The sequence below is a fragment of the Antedon mediterranea genome, chromosome 5 (genome assembly GCF_964355755.1).
Source record: "Antedon mediterranea chromosome 5, ecAntMedi1.1, whole genome shotgun sequence".
In the NCBI taxonomy this organism is placed as follows: Eukaryota; Metazoa; Echinodermata; class Crinoidea; order Comatulida; family Antedonidae; genus Antedon; species Antedon mediterranea.
In genome coordinates this window covers 10,755,510-10,781,763 of record NC_092674.1, presented here as the reverse complement: position 1 = coordinate 10,781,763, position 26,254 = coordinate 10,755,510, and the positions used below count along the sequence as shown (strand labels likewise).

At 32.5% G+C, this 26,254-nt stretch overlaps 1 protein-coding gene across 1 annotated transcript in view; it reads left to right on the top strand.

The window, feature by feature from the left end:
• LOC140050531 (carbonic anhydrase-related protein 10-like) overlaps window positions 1-26,254 on the top strand; it is a 116,586-nt gene that overhangs the window by 46,725 nt on the left and 43,607 nt on the right. The window contains exon 5 of the mRNA XM_072095770.1: window positions 6,881-6,973. Coding sequence (XP_071951871.1) covers window positions 6,881-6,973 — 93 coding nt within the window. The remainder of the gene's footprint in view (window positions 1-6,880; window positions 6,974-26,254) is intronic.

The following is a 26,254-nucleotide window of genomic DNA, read 5'->3' as shown; positions in this document are numbered from 1 at the left end:
AATTGTTCCTCTTTGCACCCATCCTCTTCCCCATCCCTCAACCCTAATGTTACATACAAAACACAAATTAAGTTTGTTTAAATTTGACTTAAACAATTGGTCTCATTTTGTGACAAGTTTCTCTTTCGGAAGTAATTCCCATGGTGCTAATTTTAGTTGAGTACATAAATCACAGTGTCTATTTATTCGTTCCTGTAGGCTGTAAACGACATGTATTATTGTCCTGCGGTACGTATATTTGAAATCGCCAGTTTTTTAACGCTGAAATTATTATGTATTCGAGAACCATCTGTGGGCACGACCTAGATGGTACGCGAGCGAAGCGAGCGTACCATCTAGTATAAAAAACAACTAAAAATTCATTGTTTTCTTGTTACAAAAGTAGATAGACCTCCCAAGTTACCCGATAATCATGAGAATTTCCTGAAATTGTTTGTGTCATCCTCTTGTCTCTTTCCAAGTTCGCATAATTGTTTAGTATGTGGAAAATATTCCCATAATTTATAATTTACCCTCAACAACAAAGACTTAGTTTGTAATATAAATATAAGGCATCCTTAAAATTAAATATGAAAAAATGAAGATTATTAAAAACTTTGAATATGCCATTTCACAGTTGTAATAAAATCAGTTTAATGTTGAAATAATGTTTTCACATATAAAAAACAAAAATAAACAGTTAAATTTAACCAAAAACCCATTTACTTTGCTTTAAATTACAGTTTTTTTCAGGTAAACAATTTTTTGTTCATTACATTCAACAACAAAATTATTTTTCAAGCGGACAATCTTTAACGTGAGTAAAATTCCCCATAAATATGATCTGTTTCTGCAACTTGATTATGGTAGGTGATTGCTCAGAGAATTTTTGTTAGTGCTTATGACAGATATTTTGCAGCATTCTGAATATAGGACCATTAGGCGCAGGAGCCCCGGATAGCGTTACGAAGTCGTTAACTCTGTCAGCCCATGGTCAACCCAACTAATGTGTTTTTCCCAAGGACAACTTATCAATAACTAAACTTTGTCACCACCCATAAGTGTGCTGTTCATTTCCTATTGACCAATGAACACCAATGTAACTGGACCTGAGTTTCTTGCTATTCGACCTTGGGTGCAAATTATACAATTAATTGATGTTAAGGCCACTGACTACTCTTTTTTGTATAGAAACACTGAATTGACTGAATAATAAGAAAACCCTTCAACAATTTCTACTACTACTTGATATGGTGTTATACAAGAACTATATTAAAAGAATTGAATGTATGGAGAATGAAAAGTTAAACGTTATAACTTATATGTAAAACATCACTTAGATGATATCTATCAGATATATCATTTTCTAAAAATTGTTTCATTAGTTAGAATAGATCACGGAAAACCAATACCAATACTGATCTGGACTCGGAAATTCAAAATGTAGCAGGCAACGTTTCACCAATGAAAACTTTCAAGACAAACAAAGTATCATAATAATCATGATATCCATTTTTATTTAATAACAATAAATGGATATAAATATTTCGTCTTTTTTGTTATTTTGTGATGGAAAATATATTGAGTGAACATTGGCACTGAGCTTAAATGTTCCCCGTCCCCTTAATGTCCGCTTTATAGGAGTGTCCCCTCAGTAAGGATTTGCTGTTTTTCCCCTTAATAATAAATTATGATGTCCATCTTATCCTCTCAATTTTAATGTGCTACACCCGATAATAGAATACACATCTAGCTCGTGTGTACTTTAAAGAACCTAGTAGTACATCTTTCGAGACGAGTGGGGGGTTACCCCGGTGTATTAGTACATCACAGCCACTGATCACCAACTGAGCCCCCTGGGAGACCAGTCTTTGACTGAAGAGGTTACCCAGTATAAATATATATTTCAATTCAATTCAATAAAATAACTGTACAGTAGGCTTCCATTTGATGCAATGCGTTACCCAATGTGCTCAATTTGATTGTGCTACCCAAATCCATGCTATCCATTTGAAATAATTTGCTATCCATTTGAAAGAATGTGCTACCCGATAATCCGTATAGAATAATGTACAGTACAATTATATCCATTTGATTGTGCTACCTAATGTGCTATCCATTTGAAATAATGTGCTATCCATTTGAAAGAATGTGCTATCCATTTGAAAGAATGTGCTACCCGATAATCCGTATAGAATAATGTACAGTACAGTACTATGATCCATTTAATTGTGCTACCCAATGTGCTATCCATTTGAAAGAATGTGCTATCCATTTGAAAGAATGTGCTACCCGATAATCCGTATAGAATAATGTACAGTACTATATCCATTTTATTGTGCTACCTAATGTGCTATCCATTTGAAAGAATGTGCTACCCGATAATCCTTATAGAATAATTTACAGTACTATATCCATTTGACTGTGCTACCTAATGTGCTATCCATTTGAAAGAATGTGCTACCCGATAATCCGTAGGCTATAGAATAATGTACAGTACAATTATATCCATTTGATTGTGCTACCTAATGTGCTATCCATTTGAAATAATGTGCTACCCGATAATCCTTATAGAATAATGTACAGTACTATATCCATTTGATTGTGCTACCCAATGTGCTATCCATTTGAAATAATGTGCTATCCATTTGAAATAATGTGCTATTTGAAAGAATGTGCTACCCGATAATCCGTATAGAATAATGTACAGTACAATTACATCCATTTGATTGTGCTACCTAATGTGCTATCCATTTGAAATAATGTGCTATCCATTTGAAATAATGTGCTATCCATTTGAAAGAATGTGCTATCCATTTGAAATAATTTTCTATCCATTTGAAAGAATGTGCTACCCGATAATCCGTATAGAATAATGTACAGTACTATATCCATTTGACTGTGCTACCTAATGTGCTATCCATTTGAAAGACTGTGCTACCCGATAATCCGTATAGAATAATGTACAGTACTATATCCATTTGATTGTGCTACATAATGTGCTATCCATTTGAAATAATGTGCTACCCGATAATCCTTATAGAATAATGTACAGTACTATATCTATTTGATTGTGCTACCCAATGTGCTATCCATTTGAAATAATGTGCTATCCATTTGAAATAATGTGCTATCCATTTGAAATAATGTGCTATCCATTTGAAAGAATGTGCTATCCATTTGAAATAGGCCTAATGTGCTATCCATTTGAAAGAATGTGCTACCCGATAATCATAGAATAATGTACAGTACTATATCCATTTGATTGTGCTACCTAATGTGCTATCCATTTGAAATAATGTGCTATCCATTTGAAAGAATGTGCTACAGTATCCATTTGAAAAAATGTGCTATCCATTTGAAAGAACGTGCTACCCGATAATCCGTATAGAATGCACAGTACAGTTATATCATCCATTTGATTGAGCTATCTATTGTGCTATCCGTTTGAACTAATGTGTTGTCTGTTTGAAATAATTCAGGTTTTTTTTTAAAATATGGTTTGCTATCCATTTTAAACGTGCTAAACAAGTTACATATTTGTTGAAATAAATTTGCGGTACACCACGTAGGCCTATATTAGTTCTGAAAAGAACTGTTGAGTTGCTTGACGTTTCGATTTAGGCCTACTCCAAAGTCAAAGTCTCCAAAGCTATTCCATCATGTCGTATTCGGGGAATCGCCCACAAGTGTTTTCTCAGAGAAGGGTATGTTCTGTATGGGGTTCTGTATGCTATTTGTTAATGATGTACAAAAAATGAAATGAAAAATCATATTAATTATCGGTATGTACGGAGGAAGCTCGAACAAGACGAAGCGCGAAACAAATAAAAGCGCAGCGCGAAACATCTGAAATGATATACAATTTCTCAAAACATGAAAACACAGAATATATTATATTAATATAACTTTTTAATATTTCCAAAGGCTCGGACAAGGAAGAAGGGCCTTAAAAAACTGAATTGCTATATGTTAGACCACATTTCCATAACTTTTCAAAACTCATCGAACCCTCTGCTAGTAGGCCTAATTAATATAGGAGCGTATCGCCAAATCATTAGAGAAAAAAAAAACATGGCATGAAGATGTAATTAATCAAACAACGGCCAAAGAATACCAACAATTTTAATTTAGGTTTCGATTCGTAATTACTAATGTGGTGGACTAAGCCTAGTTTGAAACTATAGTGACCATTTATTTTAGAAAGAAAGATAGACAAATTTGTTTCCATCTCCATGTTATTGTTAATACCAAGGCACTTTTCAATTAAAAATTCTGGCCTAGTATTCTTGCAAGGTCGTCACAGCTCCAGTTACAAAGGTCGTCACAGCTCCAGTTACAAACGGTGATACAAAGTGTCAATCATTTGACCAGTGAACAGCCCACTGGTAGGATAGTCCTTGAAACCGTCCGTAAAACACATTAATCACTCACATCAGTCATGCCGCTAATGGTTGAAAACCTCACTTTTTGGGGTTTTCAAACGTAACGCTATCCGGGGCTCCTGCGCCTAATGTTTTCAATTTTTATTCAAGTTTTTATAAAATCTAAATTGTAAGGTCAGACATTACTAAGACAAACAGTTCTTTGAAAGGAACCAAATGAGCTGATTAGTTCAGGCTTTGTTCGCTTACGAGAGATGTCCTCAAATGGAGATTCAACCTTTGTACAGTATATACATTTTCTTGCTCTCCTGACAATGATGTAGGTAAAATATTCTCTGATTGACAGTACAGAAGTCGCACTAGTGAGCTTTGAATTCCGCAAGAGTGGAGAATTAATTAATGAACCATGTTCACATTTTTCCGTCTTGTCGATTAGTTTGTTTCGATTTTTCTGCGATGAAGGTGCGATGATCTTAGAATGTTGACAAAAACATTTTTAACAGCTTTCGGAAATGATGTCACATATTTCTTCCGTCAAGGTCAAAATAAAAATGTCCAAACCAGAAAATATTTAACATATGCACAGATTCAGTCTTTTGGACGTTGGACTATACTGATCGTGAGTTAGAATACACCCTTGTCGCATTGTTCGTATCCTTAGACAAGCCACTTTACTTACATTTGCCTAGAGGTTACAACATTATGGGACTATGTTTCCATACGTGTTTGATCCCAAAATGACCGGGTAATATGTGAAATGCTTGCATAAAGCACTATGTAAAAGAATTTTTATTATTATTAACTGTTTGCTTCATTTATGACTCCAGTACAACCCATATAAAGGAGACAACTTTGACTCTCAACAAAGTGTTTCATAGGGTATACCCTATTCTGAGTTGACCGTAGTGTCAAAACATACTGTAATATTGTGACCTATTCGTGGGAAGTGTGCTCTTATAGGAGAAACCTAAATATAGGGTTTTGCTATGTTTGCACATATTTTACCCCGGTTCGTTTCACAGATAAATTAATAGGAAGGCAAAACTAATTAAATTGGATTGTTTCATGTATATTATTTGAAAGTTATCTACTGTAACATGTATTTGTTTATAAAAAATAATTCAATTGGGTTAGGAAAAGTGGATAACACATATTTTATAAAAAAATAATTCAATTGGGTACTTGTACACATCTCATGGGAAATTGTGAGAAAATAACCATTATTTTATATAATTCGTTATTATGCTGTAAATTTATTTTTAATATTCAAACCCTGTCTCTTCATTGAATCCCCAGGCTACCAGTGTGAATTTCAATTTCAAATTTTAATTTCAAATTTAGACTAATGGCAAAATTAAATTAGACAAATTCAATTTGATATAATTGTAAATGAATGAATAAACATGTTAAACAAGTTTCTATTATTCTCTCAATACATTTTTTTTAGTATTAGTATTTTTGTGTACATAGTTTGTTTAATGAGGCAATTTCTTAGTATCTAGTATACTTTTATACAAATAATGAATGCTTATGAGTGCGATGTTACAAATAATTTCAAAAGGTGAAAGATGAAATTATATTTTCACAAGGCGGATCTCGGTTGAAAACAGAATTTCATATTTCACCAAATGAAATTATTTGTACCATCGCACAAATATAAAAACATTTATTATTTGTTTTATTACATCTATTCTAAATAGATTCTTGTCGTTTCCATTGTTCTGTTCTTGTTGTAAAGGAGAGAGCATGTTGTACGGGTCGCTGCTATTAGATTTCACGCATTTTCTTACTGGAGAAGATTTTTTTTCGTACATGAAAAACTTATGAAAAAGAAGTACTATTACATGATCATTAAATAGTATGTACTATTGCATGCCATGTGACCTACAATCATCCAATCAAATGACAGGAATTTGTTTAGGTGTTATATAATACTATTAAAAGCACTTTCACAGGAATTTTATAGTATGCATTATAGACTTATTATATCAGCTGCCTTGTACAGTACACGGGCCAAACACAAGATGCAGTCTGTGGATGTTACGTCCGTGTAGATAAAAATGGTACCAATTCTCTGAAAGAACAATATTACAATATAAACAATATTAAATTTAACGATTTTGTTATAAATAGAAATATAGGTTGATTATGATGCCCTTTTGAGCTTTAAGTGTTCCTTACTATCATCAATCCTTCTGATGTTTATTTGTTCTGTTATATTTGTTTATGTTAATTTGTTATTACTCCATGAAACTGTTTTAAAAACCGGTTTAATGATCAAGACCAGAATCAATTTTTTAATAACTGTATTTAAGATGTTTTTTTTTTATATAACCCATTTCTATTTCCAAAAAAATACCATTCTCTTTCAAAATACAGTTTTAAAACTTTTCTGCTTAATAGAAATGGGCCCCAAGTTTCATTCAACTGTGCAGACATAGAAAACACATTTTTAAAACATCATTAATAATGTTGTTTTTGTTAATTATTATTGTTATATTATCAATATCTTTCAGGTGCAACTTATGTTTTTCAATAATTTGTATGAAGATTATAATACAGCGAGGAGTAAACCGAATGGACTAGCTGTTATTAGCATTTTCACGCAGGTAAGTTGTTTTTCTTAGACATACTGTAGAGAAGTGTACAATGTATAAAAAATATTACGGTGCTGTCGTTAATATCAAACTGCAGGGTTAAGTGTACATCTGATCAACATCTTCAAGTAATGCAATAGTAGCCAGTTCAGGACCCACTTTTTGCTAAAGCTTGCAGGAGTAACCAGCAAGGGGCTGTGCTATTTTCAATATTTCAGCCAAATCGATCCCATAATTTCAATGTATTTCAGTTTAGATACAGAATGCACTATGATTTTTTAATCATTTTAAGAATACTGTATTTGTTCTTTTTTTCATTAAATCTGTATTTCCAATCTACACTTCACAAATATACAGAAATGATGGAAAAGAAAGGGGGGAATTACCCAGTTTAATTATTTACATGATGATTCCCCGGATACAAATTAAAATCATTGAATATGAATAAAAGCACTGAGGCATAGCAGGCAAATAAAAAAGTTTTACTATCAATTGATTCAGCCCATATACTTACTGATTAATTAACTGTTTAATCATCATTATTCTATTTTATGCACATAGTGTATTTATATGTAACTATAATTAACCTAAATTATGATCAATAGTTATATTTAAACTCGATAAATGACAAAAATTAGCAGAAGATTACTGTAGTACTGTGAGTAGTATAAACCTTCCATTAAGGACACCTTTGAAACCCAACAACATAGGGATGAATCCCTATGAATAATAGGGATGTACCCTGAACATTGATTTACCATATATTAAACATCATTGATCCTTTTTTATTTCACAAGAAGGTAAGGGTGTCTCATGATTAATGATGTCATATTTTATTTATTTATTTATTTATTTGAACTTACACCTTCAAATCGGTGGCACTCAATCAATGACAATTGGTGTGTTCTTAAGTAAAAGTTACAAATTCACAAACTTAACTAAACAAATATGTAAAAAAAAAAATTCATAAACATTAACTAAAGTCTCCAACAAAATAACAATTTAAAACTTAAATTAACTGGTAATATTCAGTAATACAGATCTTAATCTACTATAAAGATTGAACATGCTTAATTTAAAAAATCTGCTCTACTTCATTAGGTAGAGGAATAGCTGTTGATCCTAAAACATAATACAGTTTATTATTGATAGTTGAGTTTGAAAATTCATTCCAGATATTATTATAATTAATTAATGCATGTTCAAGCTTATCCAACTCTTCCAATCTTATGTTTGTAAGAGCAGGACAGATATTGGAAGTGTCTTATAGTTTCCTCTTGATTAATGTTACAAAGTGTACAAAAACCATTATTTAAAGAAGTATAGTAGTGTCAATTTCTTGAGCACTATAACCTTGATATCCATATAGTGCCTTCTACTGGAGAGACCATGTAGTATGTTCCACATACTGTACTGTACTGTACTTTCTCAGTCTTGAATTATAATGTTGAAACTGGTTTTTTTTCTTTGAAATCTATCAACCGTATTTTTTTGAAAATCATCACCTAATAGAACAACCACTTACCTGTTGCAATTTGCCTAACTTAAGTCATCGTTAACCTATTAATAGTCAATCTAAAAAGTAATGACTTGGAACATAATGAATGTGAATGGAGATAATATGTATTCGCGGAATTAAGCCCAAATGGGTTACAGCACTTTGAGAAATGAGTTTTTGCACTACACTACTATCGGCTTGTCTTGTATTTGACTAATACTTTTAAACAATCATTAAACCAGCGTTGCGCAAAAATTATTTAGCGGCCTAAAAAATGGTTTCTGAAAAAAAAAAAGTGTCCCACCCAGTTGTGTCTCGGTCACCAGAATTTGCACTTGTAATTTTTATTTGGAGGAGTGAAAATTCCGCTGATATATCGACCAATTTCAATCAAATTGAGCAGTACAGACCAGAGTTCGCACACAACATCATCATGACTAGTAACGTACATATTGCTTTCAGTCAAACCATAAGTGTAGGTGTTCTATTGTATTGAAAATAGAAATCTCTTTTTACCATTATAATTACCTTAAAGACCCCTTCCCTGCAATTTTGGACGTTTTTTGAAAAATAATACATATATATCACTTTAAAAACATTAAACCATGTCATTCCTTGTCTTAAATGAACGTTTTATGGTAAATTATGATAAAAAGTGAGAAACAATGCACTACCTAAGTAGCTCGCGGCGATCGACCTCTCGTGGACGGTCTTAGGCCTAGCCTAGCTAGGCTTAGTTTTGTAGGCCTAGCTGGTAAACATCGATAACGTACGAACATCGTACGCTAGCTATATACCTAGCCTGACGTTGTATAGTTGCTGCATTAATTGTCTTTCTATTTTTGCCAGACTCCGTTGATACAAATTGGGGAAAACCCGGTATTTTCGCTGAAAAGTTAGGAGTCTTCCATTTGTTTTGGCTTCACGATCGATCGAAAAGTGAGCGAATTACAGGTGAAAAACAAAATTATCAATCCGCGCGCAATGCATTTTGGGATTTATAGCGGGCCGCTATAATTATTAGAATCGATTTATTTTCACATTTTTAACCGTTTAAAGACGAAAAAAGTTATCGCAATAGGACCATATAGTATTATTTTTACATTAAATATAGTTTGTGATCTTAAATTAGATCTAAAAAACGTAGGGAATCAGAAGCACTTACCGTATTGACATAAAGCAACCAGGTTAAATAAGGTCAGATTTGGTTAGTTCTAGAATAAAAAAATAAAGCATTATTCTAATTAATACCACTTTTGGCCTCACAAACCGCAGAAACACTTTTTTAATAGTGCTTTACTATACTGCAGTAACATAAACAACTTGAGTCCCTACGGCGGGGTTTGTGTCGAAACAAGTCAATTAAACTAAAAGAACGTAAATGGATTACAAGCACAAAAATCAATAGATAAATTCCTTTCAACTGATTTGGCATTTGATTCTCAATATTTGAAACCTTTACATGGTTGCTTCTTTATTTACATTTTGCATGCGATCTTGCTTAAATTTAGACAAAGCCGCTAGCCACGTGAAATTAACATTTTGTTCAGTGTAACTACAGGCCGTAACATTGATTCAATGTGGCTATAGGCCATATCGAATTAACATATTACTCTTTTAGGTTACAGGCCATATTACATTAACATTTGGCCTCTTTCTGGTTGTAGGCCATCCAGAGTAGCATTACCATATCATCGCCAGTGGCTGCAAATTAACATTTTACTGTGTAACTTAAACATGGTTTACAAGTTTGATATCATCATCGCCACTAGAGTATTTTTAAACGTGTGTAATCTAAATGATGCTTCTTATGATTGACACGTCTCAACACAGTATACAATAGTCTGTTCAAACTTTATTTGAAATAGCTAGGATCTATATAAATTTTACAGGCACCGCACAGAAGAAATTAGAAAACTGTCTTTGTGATATACTGAAAATTAATTAATTAATTAAATTAGAAATTATAAAGGTGAGAAAATCTGTGAGTACGAGAAAACCAAGATTTATTTTATATAGATATATTATATGATTTGTCATTATTAGTTATCCGCTTGGTATACCAAGCGGATAACTCCTTGTTATTGTATGAGATCAACATTTTTTTTCTGTATTATTAGTTATCCGCTTAGTAGCGGATAACTGCTTGTAATCGTCCTGTTACTTTTTTTTTTTTTGGTTATCCGCACTTGGCGGATAACCCCTTGTTATTGTAAGGATCTTTTTTTTTTTTTTTTTTTTTTTCTTTATTCTTCTTTCTTTCCACGAATTTTGTTCGCAGCCTATCTCTAATTCTGGCCAACATATGATTGTATAACTTTGGAAAAATATTGCCCTGTTGCTGTAGATGTGCAAGAAACTTTTTTTTATGAATTTTGAGTCGCGCAGCGTAAGTTACGCGCAATTTTATGAATTTCAATGATTGATCATAGATTAAAAACCAAAAGTCATTTTGTATTGAAACTTGGTGAAAATTTAAGTCATATCAAGCGCAAACTTTCTATGGATTAAAAATGGCAGATTGCGCTAAAAGTTACGTGCGCACGCACGTTTAAAATTTCAAAATGCAAAAAATCAACTTCTAATCAACTTTCTACGCGTTTCATGTCATTTTGAGCATTTCAAAAATTGCCAGGCATGCGCACTTTTTTTACGCGCGCGTGCGCACGTAGCGCAAAAACAATTTTTTTTTGCTTGATTTTTGTTTTTCCAGTATTTTCTAGTAATTTTACCAATTTTTATACAATTTCGACTTAATATCACCTCATACGAGCACTTAAAATTTGACAATTTGCGCGCATTTTTAAAAAAAAGTTCAGAAATTCGTCAAAATTATGCCTTTTTTTAAACAGTCATAAATTCTAAACTACGCGGTGAACTTTTTTTAAATTACATATTCTGGAAGTAGATGAGTTGTTTTTATCGAATCATGCATTAATATGGCTAACCAAGCATTATGACGTCATCGTATGGCCACTCGAATATAAAATATAGGAGTTTTTTCTCTTTCGTCATAGCTGGTCACATTTAATAGAGCGCATCTCTACTTATCCGTATTCCATTTCCCTCAATTTTTTTATATTGTCTAGGTCAATCAATTATCTTTCGCATGGTTAACAATTTTTAAGACTGTTATAACGTCATCATTTGCAAAATCGTCAACAACTTTGGTCACTTATTTTCACCTATTCTGCACTTTATGTAGTACGTATACAGTATATAGTGTATACCGTGCACACTTAGACGCGACGCAAAATAGAGGGCTCACTAACATTTTTTCAATGGTATAATCGTTTTTCTGCGCGCAATATTCTAACTTAGGTGTCATGCGCGTGGCTTTTGCGCCGCGGATAACCTAACTCGTCCGTAGTGACGAGTTCAAATCTAGTTTTTTCTTATTTCTTTCTCCCTCATTTTTGTGTCTCGCGTATCTCAAAAACTTGTAAACATAACATTTCATTACTTTGTCAACATATGGGCATTTACGTGAAGTTGTGCACCTCCTATTTTTGAATGACGTCAGAGTTGCGCAACGTGACTTACGTGCGATTTTATGATTTTTTATGATTGATCATAGACTAAAAACCAAGCATAAATTTGTTTTGACACTTTGTGAAAATTTAAGTCACATCAAGGGAAAACTTTTTGTGGATTAAAAATGGCATGTTTTACAAGACGTTACGCGCGCACGCGCATTTCTCCTCTATTTTTGTGTCTCGCGTATCTAAAAAACGTGTAAACATAACATTTCATAACTTTGTCAACATATGGGCATTCACGTGAAGTTGTGCACCTCCTATTGTGAATGACGTCAGAAATGCGCAACGTGACTTACGCACAATTTTATGAATTTCGCGTATTTAACATAGATTTAAAACCATATAACAATTTAAGTTGAAACTTAGCAAAAGTTTAATTTATATCATGCGCTAACTTTCTGTGGATAAAAAATTGCGTGTTTTACACAAAGTTACGCGCGCACGCTAATTTAAAATTCAAAATGCGAAAAATCAATTTCTAATCAACTTTCTACGTGTTTCATGTCATTTTAAGCATGTAAAAAATTCCCACGCGCGCGCTTTTTTTTACGCGCGCGGTGCGAACGTAGCGTTGAAAACCATTTTTCTCTCGTGATTTATGTTTTCAAGCCTTTTATAGTAATTTTACCAACTTTGAAACAATTTCGACTTCAAATTACGTCATACGGGCACGTCGAATTGGATAATTTATGTGCGTTTTTGAGGAAAAAGTTCAAACATTTGTCAAAATTATACCTTTTTTTAAACAATCATAGATTCTAAACTACGAGGTGAACTTTGTTTAAATTACATATCCAGGAAGATGATAAGTTGTAGATAAGGAATCATGCATTGATATGGCAAACCGGACATTGTGACGTCATCGTATGGCCACGCGAATATAAAATATAGGATTTTTGTATCTTTCGTCATAGCGCATCTCATTTAATAGAGCGCCTCTCCACTTATCCGTATTCCATTTTAACCCAGATTTTGAAATTTTCTAGGTCAATCAACTATCTTACGCAAGAGTAAACATTTTTTTATTTTTATGACGTCATAATGTCTAAAAATATAAATAACGTGGGTCACTTATATTTATCTTTACAGTAAATTTTAATCTGTTATAGCTCATCAGAATAAAATGTGATAATCACGATTAAAACGTTTTCTGGAAGCTATTGGATTGTAGATACGAATTCATGTAAACATTTTGCCAATCGGATGTTGGGACGTCATCATATGGCCAGTTGAATAAAAAAAGACGTATTTTCATATTTTGCGTAATAGTTCATCACATTTAAAAGGGCGCGCATCTATATTTTACGTATTCAAATTTCTTCTACACGTTAATATGTTGTTCCTGAGATAATTTCCTTCTGAAATTGCTATCTAAGTGTTTCATTTTGATACCGTCGCCATGTTAAAAATTGGAATAAATGGCGGGTCCCGTAATTTCACCTATTCTACACTGTATGTAATATGTATACAGATTATACTGTTTGCATGTATATACTATATGACACAAAATTGACAGAATTCAGCACTAACAGCATATCATATTCTTCAGTTCAGGTCATAATGCCTTAATATTTTTCTGTGTGCAATATTCTAACGTATGACGTGCGCGTGGCGTTTGTCGAGCGGATAACTAACTCGTCAAAGTGACGAGTTTCATGTCTAGTTCTTCTTTCCATCCTTCCTTTTTGTGGATCGCGTTTCTCTAAAATGTGTAAACATAACATTTCATAACTTTGACAACATATGGGCATTTACGTGAAGTTGTGCACCTCCTATTTTTGAATGACGTCATAGTTGCGCAACGTGACTTACGCGCAATTTTATGAATTTCAATGATTGATCATAGATTAAAAACCAAAAGTCATTTAGTATTGACACTTTGACAAAATTTAAGTCATATCAGGGGCAAACTTTCTACGGATTAGAAATGGCATGTTTCACAAGAAGTTACGCACGCACGCGCATTTAAAATTTCAAAATGCGCAAAATTAATTTCTAATCAACTTTTTATGCGTTTCTTGTCATTTTGAGCATGTCAAAAATTCCCACGGGCGCGCAATTTTTTACGCACGCGGTGCGCACGTAGCGTTAAAAACATTTTTTTTTTCTTGAATTATATTTTTCAAGTCTTTCCTAGTAATTTTGAAAACAATTTAGACCTTTTCCAATTTAAATAACGCCACACGAACACGTTGAATTAAACATTTCATGCGCGTTTTTTATGAAAAAGCTTAAAAAATCGTCAAAATTTTGTCTTTTTTTAAACAGTCATAGTTTCTAAAGTAAACCGTGAACCGTTTATTTTTATTACAAAATCTAGAAGTTGATGAGTTGTAGATATCGGATCATGCATCGATAAGGCTAAAAAAACATTGTGACGTCATCGTATGGCCACACGAATGTAAAATATAGGATTTTTGTCTCTTTCGTTATTGCTCATCACATTCAATGGAGCGCATCACGCTTATCTGTTTTCCTTTTTCTCCTACATTTATACATTGTGTAGGTCAATCAACTTTCTTTAGCATGAGATAAAAATATTTTAATTTTTATGACGTCATCATGCCTAAAAATTTTAATTACGTGGGTCATTAATTTCATCTTTACAGTAAATTTTATTCTGTAATAGCTCGTAAGAATAAAATGTGATAATCACGATTAAAACGTTTTCTGGAAGCAATTGGATTGTAGATACGAATTCATGTAAACATTTTGCCAATCGGATGTTGTGACGTCATCATATGGCCAGTTGAATAAAAAAAGTTGTATTTTTATATTTTGCGTAATAGTTCATCACATTTAAAAGGGTGCGCATCTATATTTTACGTATTCAAATTTCTTCTACACGTTAATATGTTGTTCCTAAGATAATTTCCTTCTGAAATTGCTATCTAAGTGTTTCATTTTGATACCGTCGCCATGTTAAAAATTGGAATAAATGGCGGGTCCCGTAATTTCACCTATTCTACACTGTATGTAATATGTATACAGATTATACTGTTTGCATGTATATACTATATGACACAAAATTGACAGAATTCAGCACTAACAGCATATCATATTCTTCAGTTCTTGTCATAATGCCATAATCTTTATCTGTGTGCAATATTCCAACGTATGACGTGCACGTGGCGTTTGTCGTGGTGCGGATAACTAACTCGTCAAAGTGACGAGTTTCATGTCTAGTTATCTTTGATTTTTTTTTTTTTTTTTCTTTTTTCTGGCAATCATATTTGGCAATACTTGACCATCTTATGAATAACAGTGGAATGTATTCCTTACATTGAACACAATCAATCCGCTGTATATTAATAAAAAAAATAAAATCTCTACACCTTATAATTTACAGTCATACCTTTATATCGTAAAAGCTTTGATTAAGCTAATTGTTAGTTTTATTTTAATATCACAACATTACAAAAATGCCAACTATACAAAGATTTCATGTACTGTATTGATTTCAGTTATAAATTATAATAGTATTTTTAAATCAGAAAGTTATAAAATTGTCAAATTTTACATTAAACATGTGCAACATTTTAAACATTCTTATTTGAAAAATATTGTATCAATTTCAACAGTTAAAAACAAAACGCATCAGTTATCATGTGCTGATGCAAATTATCGAGAGGTTTTATCGTAAAGTATGCAATGTACCTGTACAGGTTTGTAGACTATTTCTTCCAATTGCATTTTGTTGAGGAGTTTACTATGATTTATTATAGCATCTGTTTTATATAAAATCAGACATTTATTCATTTTTTCACGCATATTTCTTCTTGGAGTTATTTTTATGTTTAATATCAGTCAGACGCTCATCATTTGTAATGATGTTTTGATTTTAACGTGTTCACTTTTTTAATTGACTGATAGGTATCAATATACACAGACAATTATTAAAAAAGTATTTTACTTATTTATTTCTACTGCAATTTATTAGATGTGGAAAATTACAGATAAAATATTTGTTTGACAATTTTGATTTATTAAACAAGAAAAATGTAACTACTAATGAAAATTTATACTAAATTTGGTGCACATCACAGTTATGGGCTGAGCCGATTTAACCACAAATCACGAGCGCGATATTCTAATACTGTAAAACTTTGAAAAGAAGCCTATGGGCTTTTTTTAAAGGAATTTATAGGGTGGACTTCCTTCCCAGATTACTTTTGCGAAAAAAGACCGAGTGGGCTTACTTTTTAGATGGTCTTATTTTCGAGATCACTTTTGGAAAGCACATCAGGTTTTCTTTTTTTTTTTATTTGGGCTTTTTAGCCCAGTGGGCTTTTGAGGTTTTACGGTATTTTGATTGAACGACATTTTTTGATTTCAAAATACAAAAAAACAGAATACAAAATGTTTACCTTTTATTTTAAGGATGATTTAATAAGATTTTGATTGTGAATTTCTTATTGGCTTGTCAGTCTGATGTCTTTTCAATTATTATTGTTACTACTTGCATTCACAATTGTCAGGGGCGGATTTAGGGCGGGGGGGGGGGGGGGAGGGGCTGGGGCCTATTTACATACGATTTTACAGGAAAAGGGGGTACAAATCAACATTAAAAATCGTTAAAATCAATTTTTTTTAAAGTTGAACCGAGTTCAACTTATAACGTTACGATCGGTAAAACTGACTGACCAATCAAATAGTGTAAAAATTTGCGACTGGAAAACAGGCTTTAGCCGCAAAAAAAAAAAGTTCCATATAAGCTATCAAATATGGTCTATAAAACCCACTATATTTAGATAATTATATGACAAGAATCGACTGGCCAAAACGCCTCAGATGCTATCTCCGGGCGTCTAGAAAAAAATTTTCTCGGACCCCCCTAGACGATTATTTTTCCCATATCGGCCCCCTCTTTATTAAAATCCTAGATCCGCCCCTGATTGTTAACTTATTAATTACTACATTAGGGTGACAAGATTTAGAATCACAATCTAGAACATTTTGTCACATTATTTTCCACCAGTCTTCATGTCACAAAACCTTCTTCAAGAGCGTAGAGCGAAAAATCAGTGGGGTCAGAGATCTTTTTACGTTTTTACGGCCGCAAGTGTATGGAACAGCTTACCAGCAACAGTTAAATGCTCAACTAGTCTAAACAGTTTCAAGACCAACCTAAAGACGTCGCTATTCGCTGATGTTCTCGCACGTTGTTAATGCACAAAGCGCCATGAGCGCCACATGGGTGGAGGATACCGGCGCTATATAAGTTTTCATTTATTATTATTATTATTATTATTATTATGTAGGCTGCAAATTTTAGGTGATTGGATTATACTGGAATTGATTTATATGTGATTTGATTTACTAAAGAATTTACATTTGTCTCAATTAGGGGGTGTGAGTATTCACGAGCATGGGATTATACCATGGTCATACATTCATAAATGAAGAAAAAACTATTACTGTTTTCTATTAAAATCATGTCATACATTTTATAAAAATTGATTCTTGATTTTTAAAGTGAAACCCCATTTTGCTTTCAATTTCAAATTAATTTTGACAATGATCAATTGATTAATGTCACCATGTAATGAACGTTAGATTCAATGCCAATTTTTGTGATGAATTATTAGCATTCATATTATAGTACCAATATAAAAAGATAATATATATTTTTCTACACAGATTCTTAAGGTTCAAGCAGAGCAAATTTCTCCCTAATGCTCTGTTTACACTATCAAAAAAATGTAAATGTGCCCATATATGGACACAGTGATGTCATATCAGTACCATATTTGGACATATCACTACTATATTTGGGCACGTCAAACTAGTTTGATAGTGTAGACAGAGTACCTTATACCTTTATTTTTAGACTAAAAACCAGTTTCAGTTTGTGAGTTCTTCCTTGTGGTTGTATGCTTCAAATTTCTCAAGATGTGTTTTAAAATAGTTTACACCTTGATTGTTTGACTATTAACCAGTAAGACTTATTTTGTTTCCAAAACGTTTTATCTGTTCTGCTTCTCTCTAAAGGCCTTAGTTGTAGCATGGAGGTATACATTTTTATACCTCCATGGTTGTAATTTACCTGAGTAAGTTGGTTTCATGGGCCAATTATCACTAACTTTTTTGGGTAGGTCACCGACTTACCTGGGTAAATAATGAAAGCTTGAATAGGCCCTAGAAGAACATTAGTTTGATAGTTCCATATACTTTTATATAAATACTAATTTTTGAAGGAATTGAAAATAGTGATAAATGAAGTTATAAACAAGTTGATGTTCTTAATTGACTTTATTGTAAAGAAATTGAGATAAATAAAGAGGGGGAATTTTAGATTCCAAGTTTTCATCATCATCATCATTATCAGGAAAGTTATTACAATACAATAATTGTTTATACCCAGTGACTTTTGAATCCTGTGTCTTGCATTTATAATAATATTGCTTAACTTCTATGGGACTTTTGCCATGTTAATCTACCAGCAATGCGTAGCAGGTTACAATGAGTTTGAAGTGTTTTTGATAGCAATGTTCATTACAATTGTTGGATTGAATTACAAGATGCAGGCTTCTTGGCTAATACTAAACTTATGTACATAATTTTGTATTGTTGTTTTTACATTTCCTAGGATATTTACTTATTTACTCAAACATCTTGCAGTATAAAGTTTTGATGGAATGTATTGCAAAAGAGAAATGAACCTAATTTTATTTCAGTACAATTCACAAAATAAGATTTTCTTTCACAAACCCTGTATAATATTTTATAATGAAACTATGAATATGGTGGTAATTGAAACAAAATATAAAATCTTGGCTGGCCAAAGTTTTGTTATTTTACCTGGCACTATTTTTGTGGAAATAAATAAAAGTAAATTGAATTGAAAAGTAATTGAAAATTGAATATAATTAACATAAATATAAAGCTTTGAAATTATCAAAACTTGACATTTATTGACGGTAACCGTGTGCTAGGGTGAGGGTTAATGGAAGCCTAACAGCATCTTGGGAAATTGTATTCTGAACACGGTAGAATCTGTCACACTGTCTGTGTCACCCGCAAGCAAACATTGTCTGTGTGAAAGATTGCATCAGTGATTTATACAACAGGTGTTTGTGCCAGTCAATGCTGTCCAATCAGAACACTGAATGCTTTGCTGGTTTGCTTTAAACATCAGGCGTTTAAAATCCAGTTTATTGATATGATCACTAATAATTACACTATCTTCCAGTGTTTTCTGAAGACTCCAATAATGGACTTCCATTCCTTCCTATCCTATACATTCTCCATTCTTCTACAGTGAAGCCTATATCCTTTTCCAGAAATTCACATAAATGCGGGTCTTCCAAATAATCTTTGCTCTGGGTTGGTCTGGAGGTGACCAACTACACAAATAACTACAGTGAAAATCACAGTCAAATAAAAACCACAGCAAAATAAGCATCACAGTCAAATAAGTGGCACAGTCAAATAAGTGGCACAGTCAAATAAGTGGCACAGTCAAATAAGTGGCACAGTCAAATAAGTGGCACAGTCATCAAAGTCAAATAAATACCACAGTCACCACATTCGAATAAGCACCACGGTTGAATAAGCACCACAGTCAAATAAGCACCACAGGCACCACAGTAAGCACCAGAGTAAAATAAGCACCACAGTCAAATAAGCACCACAGGCACCACAGTCAAATAAGCACCACAGTCAAATTAGCACCACAGGCACCACAGTAAAATAAGAACCACAGGCACCACAGTCAAATAAGAACCACAGGCACCACAGTCAAATAAGTACCACAGTCAAATTAGCACCATAGGCACCACAGTCAAATAAGAACCACAGGCACCACAGTCAAATAAGCGCCACAGTCAAATAAGTACCACAGGCACCACAGTCAAATTAGTACCACAGGCACCACAGTCAAATAAGCACCACAAGCACCACAGTCAAATAAGCACCACAGTCAAATAAGCACCACAGGCAAATAAGCACCACAGGTACCACAGTTGAATAAGCACCACAGTTGAATAAGCACCACAGTTGAATAAGCACCACAGTCGAATAAGCGCCACAGTCGAATAAGCGCCACAGTCGAATAATTGTCACAGTCGAATAATCGTCACAGTCGAATAAGCGCCACAGTCGAATAAGCGCCACAGTCGAATAAGCGCCACAGTCGAATAAGCGCCACAGTCGAATAATCGTCACAGTCGAATAATCGTCACAGTCGAATAAGCGCCACAGTCTTATAACCGCCATAGTCCAAGAGCCACAGTCATACAAATGGTATAATTAAATAATCGCCATAATCAAACAAGCACCATAAATGAAACAAGCGCCACAGTATAATCACTGAAATAATAGTAACAAGTCAAAATCAAAAAAGTATGTGCTCAATTTTGAAAGAAAAATATTTAAGTTTTTTAGAGTGATATCATCAGTGATATTTCACAGATGTTAAGGACTTAGTAATGCAAAATGTTTATCGACTGACTTGTAAAGAAATTGACCCTGATAATGCATGTATACTTTAGAGTTGTATTTTAAATTCAGAAGCATATTAAAGCAATTTCATTTGAGATATGTTTCAGTATTGTGACCTTCCAATCTAGTTTTATTGATTTCAATTATGTTGATAATATGAAGTATATGCTCAGTATGTACATTTTATCATTGCATATTGTAATAGTAATCATTTGTATTATAGAGAAAAACTTGATTTCAGGACCAGATGTATGTCTACTCTATTGATCCAATACCTTTTGTTTTTATGATTTTAAGATGATTTTTTAAATGGATGGATTTGAAATATCGGTTTGTGCATTATAGCCTTTAAAGAAGTCGCAAAATTATTGAAAAATATTATGAAATATTTAAATAGTAATATTTTTTTATTGATTCAATACCTAATTAGCATATTGACTGCACCTGTACAAAATATGTGCAAGAGGTTGTTGCTGATTCAAATTTGTCCAAAGTTTTAAAAACTTTCACTGAGCTATACTCAATATAACCATGTAAAAAATGTTTATTTATTTTATTTATTTTTTATCTGTTGTATTGTAAATATAATTTCTTTCTTTTCAAAAGTGAGGTTCCATGCTCATACATGCTAGAATATTTGATAGAAATTAAAATTACAAAAATGTACTTAGTTTTCTCAACTGTTATTAATAATTATATTAAACTGTTAATATTTTATTGCATTTTATAATAATGTACCCATCATTGATTGATATTATCATTAGATCATTTCCCGATTTCCATAGTTTGTAGCTCATAAGATTTCGTCAACAGGGCCTCATGGGATACCATTGCTCAATGCAACAACAATTACCTTAATTAAGAAGACGAATTGAATATGGGTTAGCTTCAAAATAGTCTTGCATAAATTCTCAATTATCTAATTTTTAGTTTCTATGATAAGGTAATTGTACTACAAAATTTCAAAATTTCACTTAAAAAATTTACTAAATTTCATAAAAGCATTTAGTAATTAGATTGTAATGTCTGTACATCATAACATGTACTGAAATTCCTTATAAATTTCAATTAATTGACTACTGAATGTAGGTTAAAATTGTATTAAATATTAAAGTGTTATAGTTTTTTTATGTTAAATTATTTGATAAATTAATTTGTTTATATATGGCATAAAGGTAAGTAATCAGACTAGCATAGGAGAAGCATGGTTTCTAGACCTGCCTTTGCCATGTTTTTAAATTTAAAAAAAGATATCTACAGTAGTCGAATTGTCTGTCATCATCTTCACCGCTATTTTTTCATAATCATCTTCACCGTTATTTTTTCATCATCACTGCTAATTTTTCTTCATTATCTTCACCGTTATTTTTGTGATCATCTTCACTGCTATTTTTGTCATCATCTTTACCACTATTTTCTCATCATCATCTTTACCGCTATTTTTCATCATCATCTTCACAGCTATTTTTTCATCATCATCTTCACAACTATATTTTCATCATCATCTTTACCACTATTTTTCATCATCATCTTTACCACTATTTTTCATCATCACTGCTAATTTTTTTTCCTAATTTTCGTCATTGTCACCACTATTTTTTGATCGTCATCATCTTCGCTATTTTTTTTCATAAATTTTACCTCTTTTTTTTTCATCTTCATCTTCACCACCATCTTCTCTATGTCATCAATGTTGATCCTCCATCAACATCATCTATCAATATTATCAACATCTTAGATCAACACCATTAATATTTAGAATATTATAGAATCAATTCTTTTAATTCATGTCAGTAAATACTTTATAATAACTGTCACTTTAAAATCCAGTCTTATAGCTGTTGGCTAAAATCTACTAAATAAGCTACTGATAGTATAAATTATTTTATATTTATGTATATATCTGTTTTTAAAATAGATTACTATTAGATATACATCAAAGTAGATCTGAGCGATCCATCTTGGGAAGCTCACGACTGATGAACCTAATCATAACAAAGTCCCAGAAGATGCATGAAAATCATTCTGAATTAAATCAAGCGCAACAACCAAGAGTAACAAATGATGAGCTGATTACATTTACCCTTGGACAATTGTCCTAATAAAATATTATTGCAATTTATTTATAGATTTACTCGGTTGAACCCATAGCATTTGCAAAGTATTGAGTGGGGCAAGTTTCACATGGCCAAAATCATGTGGTACTACCAGTCAAGGTTGGGTCTTGTTGTTTAATGCTGTTTAATCTGATAAGCCGCCAAAATAATAACTTTGAAGGGTCAATCATTTTTGGTATAATATTGATTGATATGAAATAAAAATTTTAAAATAAACTGATACATTTATAAAATAATACACAAATGATAACATGATAATGAATACGTATTTTGTATTAACTTTCTTTATGTAATCTACCACCAAATGGCACTCCTGGCCACAATGTCCATAAGACACCAAAACAAAGTTGAAACTTTAAAAGTAATCTGTTGTTTTTTTTCGGTTAATCGCTGAGCAGAAACAAACCAACTTCTTTCATTTTATGCTGAATTATAATAATAAAACATAGTATTCCGGTACATATACATGTAGTACAATGTGACTCACAAGTAGACTTTTAATATAAGATTTTATATGTTAAAGATATGTGCAGTATGCTGTGATCGACATATAGATATTATCACCAATGATTAATATCATTTGTGCGGACAGTGCTCTCTAAGCATCTTTATCAGATTGTGTATCTTGTGTCGGACTAACGATTTCTAGGTGAAATTGTACCCGTTCTATTCATGACATAATCAAAAATGCAGACATACATTTTTATCTTAAACAATGTCATTATACATCTGATATTTTTCGCACTTAACTAGGGTTTTAGGTGATGCATTCAGGACATAAATTACATTAAGGGTAATCTAATTTAGTTTTAAGTCCAGAGGGCAGCATTGAACAAAAATGTAATAACATTTATCAAAAATACAGACATACGTTTTTATCTTAAACAATGTCATTATACATCTGATATTTTTCGCACTTAACTAGGGTTTTAGGTGATGCATTCAGGACATAAATTACATTAAGGGGTAATCTAATTTAGTTTTATGTTTCAGAGGGCAGCATTGAACAAAAATGTAATAACATTTATTGACCAGAAATTATATTCTCATAAATAGATATTATATTATTATACATCTTTATTGAAAAAAAATTATAGCAATACTGTGGCGAAGTTTTTCTAATTCTATCAAGTAGTAAACAGTTAAAGACCCATTTCCTACAATTGTTGACGTTTTGTAAACATTAAACCAGGTCATTTCCTTTCTTAAATGTACGTTTTATGGTAAATTATGATAAAAAGAGAGAAACAATGAACAACCTACAAAGCTTGCGGTGAATGCCCTCTCGTGGACGGTCTTAGGCCTAAAGCCTAGGTAGGCTTATAGTTTTGCAGGCCTAACTGATAAACAACAGCGACGTAGGAACATCGTACGCTAGGTATAGGCACGTTGTCTAGTTGCTGCATTAATTGTCTTTCTGTTTTTGCCAGTATCTGTTAATACAAATTGGAGGAAACCAACATTGTCTATGTTTACATGTTTTTTTTTTCGCTATTTACTTTACTAGTTAAGCTAATTGCTAAATGTTTAAATTCAAAAATTTCGTTAAATTCCTGTTTCAATCTGGTGGAAAGTATGTATACAGTATAGTAAAATGTCTAATTCACAAACTTATTTTTCTTGCGGATATATAAGCTGTATCAAGTTACAGGGACCAAAATGTGTAGTTACATAGTTATATGTAGAAGGATTATATTGTAATAATTTGTGATTATTTTAGGAAATTTACAGGAAGACTGTGGTATGTCTAAATTGTTCTAAAACGGCTGAACTCCCGGGGACTTTGCCCCTTGGACCCTTGCTCCCTGGACCTGACCAGGGCCACCAGCCTATCGTTGCTTGCCCCACTCACAAAGTACTCAATATTTTCGTTTTGAGCCCCCTGTAAAAATAAATCCTATCTAACATTACCTTCTGAAAACTATTGAAAAAAGATCCATTGGATGTCCTCCAAACCTATTTGAGTTATATCAGACACGTATGTAAGAGATGTATAAGAGAGTTATCTGATCACACAAGGACTTAAAGACCCCTTCCCTGCAATTTTGGACGTTTTTTGGAAAATAATACATATATATCACTTTAAAAACATTAAACCATGTCATTCCTTGTCTTAAATGTACGTTTTATGGTAAATTATGATAAAATGTGAGAAACAATGCACTACCTAAGTAGCTCGCGGCGATCGACCTCTCGTGGACGGTCTTAGGCCTAGCCTAGCTAGGCTTAGTTTTGTAGGCCTAGCTGGTAAACATCGGTAACGTACGAACATCGTACCCGAGCTATATACCTAGCCTGACGTTGTATAGTTGCTGCATTAATTGTCTTTCTATTTTTGCCAGACTCCGTTGATAAAAATTGGGGAAAACCCGGTATTTTCGCTGAAAAGTTAGGAGTCTTCCATTTGTTTTGGCCTCACGATCGATCGAAAAGTGGGCGAATTACAGGTGAAAAACAAAAATATCAATCCGCGCGCAATGCATTTTGGGATTTATAGCGGGCCGCTATAATTATTAGAATCGACTTATTTTTCACATTTTTAACCGTTTAAAGACGAAAAAAGTTATCGCAATAGGACCATATAGTATTATTTTTACATTAAATATAGTTTGTGATCTTAAATTAGATCTAAAAAACGTAGGGAATGGGGCTTTAATATGTTGGTTATAAACTCTGATATAATTCGGATCAGCTTAACTGTGTAGTATGCATGATTAACTCATGTGAACACAGGTTTAACTTTATAAGGAAACACAACAAATATATTCCTAGTGTATCTAATGCTACTTGAATTTTCTTTACTTAGTCCGTCAAGTAGATCTTGTCAAACAAGACCCACTAAGAAGTAAATTAAATACATGTCATTAATTCCCCTCTCTGTATCAACATGAAATAACACTTAAAGTGATAATGTTTATAATGAAATCAGCATCACAGCATGTTATTTGTAGTGCGTGTCTGTCAAATGGGTTGAAAGCAATGATGTAGAAAAGTTTGCTAGTCGTCCTGTTATCGGCAAGTCTATTTGCATGCTTGCTTCAGTGCCTCTGTTAGATGTTTAATTCAATTTTAAAAAATTACAAAATCTGATACCGTCATTCAGTAACTTTACACTTACTAATGTTGCTACTACTTCTGCTTACATATATTATAATAAACCATCAATTATTTTATAAGCAGATATATTATGGTATCTCTGGATTTGATTCTGCTGCTGCAAAAAAGAAAAATGGTTAAATATGGTGTGATAGATAGATATATCCGTTTTATTAGACATTATATACTGTAATCAAAATGATTTTTAAATTGTACTTTACTTATACTGTAGGCCTATACCCATAAAGTTGGTTCAAAATAACAGTTAAAATCACTGGAAACTGATGTTCTACTTTTTATGGTAAAATATATCTGCCATTCAAAGCAATGGATATTGCTCAAGTTAAAAATGAGTTTTTCAGCTGTGACCACACGCCAGTCCAGGTATAATTCCTATTTCCAATATACATGTTTTGTTTTATTTTTTAATTTTGTAGAAAATTACATGGCACAGGTTTGTTCTGACATGTTTATTTTTTATGTGTTACTTTATTTTGCATCCTTCTTGATAGAATAAAACAATTGACAATTTATGTAAAAGAGCCTATTACCTACCGTAATCAAATATGAATTACTTCTGACATAAATTTTCACTGTACAT